General features: G+C 37.8%; 1 protein-coding gene across 1 annotated transcript; it reads left to right on the forward strand.

Annotated features, from left to right (window-relative positions):
• The first annotated feature begins 1,897 nt into the window (after nucleotides 1-1,897).
• LOC144569554 (Oxidoreductase family protein) lies at nucleotides 1,898-4,386 on the forward strand. The gene is made up of 2 exons (XM_078319953.1): nucleotides 1,898-2,404; nucleotides 3,532-4,386. The coding sequence occupies exons 1-2, from the start codon at nucleotides 1,943-1,945 to the stop codon at nucleotides 4,150-4,152; spliced, it is 1,083 nt and encodes a 360-aa protein (XP_078176079.1). The 5' UTR covers nucleotides 1,898-1,942; the 3' UTR covers nucleotides 4,153-4,386.

Here is a 4,386-nt window from a genome sequence, read left to right on the forward strand (position 1 = left end):
AAATAGAACCGCACCAATAATACATTCCACCAGGTCCAGGTTTTGTGATCCGCATCACACTAGTTCAAGTATTTTTTAAAGAAATTAATTAATTTTGTTTACAATTTTTTTATTTCTAAAAAAATCATCGTAAAAATTGATAGAGGTCCTCTATCAGAAAAAAATTACCGTGAAAATTTTGGAATGTAAAATCAGCCGAAATTATATAAAATCAGCACCAGTGTTTTAATATTTGATTTCCAACATACTGCATATGTGGTATGCAACTGTATATACAAATTTTTATGTGGATTTATATATGCGGATTTTAAATGAGAATATATATATAAACACTGTTAATATACTCTAAACCGGTAATATGCTCTAAACTGTATATTCGGATCGAATATAAATTTTCTATTTGAATTACAACCGAATAGGTATATTCGACCGAATATTAGACCAAATAGTCAGAATATTACTACACTGATTGATTCAGGACTACGATTGGGACGATACATTTTCAGAACAATGATTATTGGAAACCTTTAATTACAATGAAGTACAAAAGTGGATTTTAAAATTAAAACTGTCTTACATTAATTATCCAATCATTAACAAAAGACAAGCCTCGAATGATCGATATTTCTATGTTACAAAAAAAAAAAAAATTCGCTTTCGGAGTTTATGTTAACATTAAATATCATGTTGAACAGTTCGAATCGACAATTTGAATTTTGAAAGCAAAAATATAAAATATGATGTATGATGAGATGAAAGACATGAGACATTGTAACCCTCTTGATTATATCACATTTATATCCGAAATTCTTTGTATAACCTACCAAATGCTTAAAAAAACTCGATATCAATATGAACAAAAGCTATGAACTGACTAAGACCAATTAGACTCAAAATATGTAGAAAATGGATGCAACCATGCGAATTAGTTCAGAATATATGTTTGGATGCATCGAGAATAGCGAGAATAGCGAGAACAACGAGAACAGCGCTATTCTCATCCATCCAAACGTACTCAGGAACAGCGAGAATAGCGTTGTTCTCGCTATTCCTACATAAACATGAAATAGCAAATGAACTCTCTCAAAACCTCAATCCCTACAGTAGCTATTCTAAATGTTCAATCCAAACAACTTCCGAATAGCTTTGAGTTAGCGCTATTCTTAAACAGTAGCTGTTCTCGCTATTTTTAATTTACTATTCTCAACAGTAGCTATTCTCGCTATTCTCTAGTGCATCCAAACACACATATAATTTCGTGCAGCGTTTTCATTATTATCGGACGACCCACAACTTGTTCTAGTTATTACTTCATAGAATTGCTGCCAGAGTTAGGCTGGGGTGCTATGGATAACATAGTGGCCTCCCGTGCTACGGCTCAATATTCAAGTTTTCAAAATCCAAACGGTCGATCCGAACCGTTCATCTTGTTCTCCATATTAATGTGTTCGGAGACCAAATTTTACATTTTTTGAAATTTTTTTACTATTTTTTTAGATAGGTAGAAAATCAAATATCTTAATGGTGCAGAATTTTTTAGATCAAGTGATTTTCTACCTAGCTAAAACAATAGTAAAAATTTTCAAAAAATGTAAAATTTGGTCTCCAAACACATATTAATATGGAGAACAAGATGAACGGTTCGGATCGACCGTTTGGATTTTGAAAACTTGAATATTGAGGCGTAGCACGGGAGACCACTGTGCTATCCATAGCAACCCAGCCTAACTCTCGCTGCCATCTCCAATTTTGTATTTGTCCATTTCGGCGGGCACTGCCGAGTTTTCAAAAGGAAAATAGTATTTGTCCATTTCATAAAAAATGGAGAGGAAGAAACACTTGACCATCATCAATCATTGACGGATCAACTCAAAAGAACTCTCTAGCCTCTCCTGGAATCGTGTTCGCCAGGCCACACGACCACGCCACTTGGATAGACACCATGTCTACAAGCCCAATCCGGTTCGGTATCATAGGCTGCGCTGAGATAGCACGCAAGGTCTCACGCGCCATTTCTCTCTCCCCCAACGCCACCTTAATCGCCGTTGGATCCCGATCCATCGACAAGGCGCGACAGTTCATCTCCGACAATGCCCTTCCCGCCTCCACCATCCCTCTCGCCCCTTACGACGCGGTGCTCGACCATCCCTCCGTGGACGCGGTTTATGTGCCGCTGCCTACGAGCTTGCACGTGACCTGGGCCGTCGTTGCTGCCAAAAAGGGGAAGCATGTCTTGTTGGAGAAACCCACCGCGCTGTGCGTGGAGGAACTGGACGTCATACTACAGGCGTGCAGAGAGAATCGGGTCCAGTTTATGGACTCCACCATGTGGATGCATCATCCCAGAACTGAGAAAATGCGCGAGCTGATTACAGATTTGACCCGCTTTGGGGAGCTCAAGACGGTAAGTCAGTAGTGCTCTGCTTTTGTTTATAAATTTAGATTAGGAACTCTGGTGAATCTAACTGCAGATCATTAAAATTATACTTAGCTCATTGGATCCATATGTGGATCTCAGTATTGAATCCAATAGTAGATTTGATCTGATTATAATTTGATGCTTTGTCAGATGCATGTGTTATGTTAGACATTTGGCAATAGGAGGGCCTATGGCTATAATTAGTATGAATAACAATTAATGCTTGAGAACATTACAATGCTGAGACAAAATGATGAGAACATAACTTCAATACAGCATAGAATAGTTTCAGAACCCAGAACCCTGTCTCCCTGTGGACAAGATACATAAATATGTTTCTGATCCGGCTAACATGACATTACTGGATCCACATTTGTACCTTGATATTCTGATTGCATATTATTTATCTGCCTTGGACTTTGGAGCTGCTACTTTGGATTTGGACCTTGCTTAAATTTGATCTAACTCTGATTTTTTGACAGTTCTAGTCTTCCCTTTTATTTGAGTTATGAGCAATGCTAGGGTTTGATGTGCTCACCAAAGGATTTCGTAAGCATAATTCTAAAATCTATCGGATTTATTTCAAATGAGACAAATCCAAACCGTTGAAACTGATCTACTTCATGAGTGATGCATGTACATGCAATATTTTGAAATTTTTGAATTCATTTAATACAAAGTCAAGCGGTCAAAAATTGATGAAAAATGAATGCATTGACATAACTTGTAAAACTTCATTTCTTTGCATTTACAAAGTCATATTTTTGACTGCTTGACTTTATACTAAATAAATTCGAAAATTTCAAAATTTTGCATGTAACACGCATCACTCGTAAATTAGATCAGTTTCAACGGTTTGGATTCGTCTCATTTGAAGTCAATATAATAGATTTTGGAGTTATGCACCAAACCCTTCGGTGAGCACAACACACCCTAGCTTTGCTCTTGAGTTATATTTGCTTTCGATTGAAGATAATATCAAAGCTTCATTGAGGAAGACTGAAAGTTCTGCACATGAATGAATGACATTGATCTTTGTATTATTGTTTTGTTTTGATATGAATAACACGAGTTTCTAAATGCACTAATCATCATTTTCCCACTGTTTACAGGTGGATAGCATATTTACCTTTTTGGCAGACAAAGACTTCCTGCAAAATGACATACGTGTAAAACCTGACCTTGATGCTCTTGGTGCATTGGGGGATGCTGGCTGGTACTGCATACGCTCGATCCTCTGGGCCAACTCATACCAGCTGCCCAAGACTGCTGTCGCTCTTAGGGAGCCTGTTAAGAATAATTCTGGTGTTTTACTATCTTGCGGGGCTCAACTCCTCTGGCCAGACGGTAGATCTGCTACTCTCAACTGCTCCTTTTTTGCTCATCTCACCATGCAAATGACTGTGATTGGTACAAAGGGGACATTGCATGTTACTGATTTCGTTATACCATATGAAGAGGGGAAGTGCAGTTTCAAATTTGTTAGTGATGCGGGTTTCACTGAGCTGGTAACAGGTTGGGACCCAGTACCAAGCAAGCATGAGGTGATTACTGATTTGCCACAGGAGGCAAGGATGGTACAGGAGTTTGCGAGGTTGGTCAAGTTAATTAAGGAAGAAGGTAAGGAGCCAGAAACAAAATGGCCTGAAATTTCGAGAAAAACCCAGTTGGTAATTGATGCTGTAAAGAAGTCAGTCGACAATGGCTTTGAACCTGTTGAGATCATTGGTTGATGAAAGAGGTGTTTCTTCTTTGTTTATGTTACTTGTGTTACTAGTTGAACCTTAGATGTGAAAAATAAATTGTGATTGTTGTAACATTCGGTTGGTGACTTGGTGGGTTCTTTCATTATGTCAAACTTTGGTACTTGGAATCAAATTTTAGGTCCTACGAATAGTAATCTGTACTCTGTACGTGACATACTTGGCTTCTAATATACTTCGGATATTAGCTGTCACAAAGCGAAA

The sequence above is a fragment of the Carex rostrata genome, chromosome 18 (assembly GCF_964058835.1).
Source record: "Carex rostrata chromosome 18, lpCarRost1.2, whole genome shotgun sequence".
NCBI classification, from domain to species: Eukaryota; Viridiplantae; Streptophyta; class Magnoliopsida; order Poales; family Cyperaceae; genus Carex; species Carex rostrata.

Excerpts from the sequence above, each read along its gene's own strand:
- LOC144569554 (XM_078319953.1), top strand. The coding sequence starts at position 1,943 with ATGTCTACAAGCCCAATCCGGTTCGGTATCATAGGCTGCGCTGAGATA. Across the intron at positions 2,405-3,531 it reads GCTTTGGGGAGCTCAAGACG|GTGGATAGCATATTTACCTT; the intron begins GTAAGTCAGTAG and ends CACTGTTTACAG.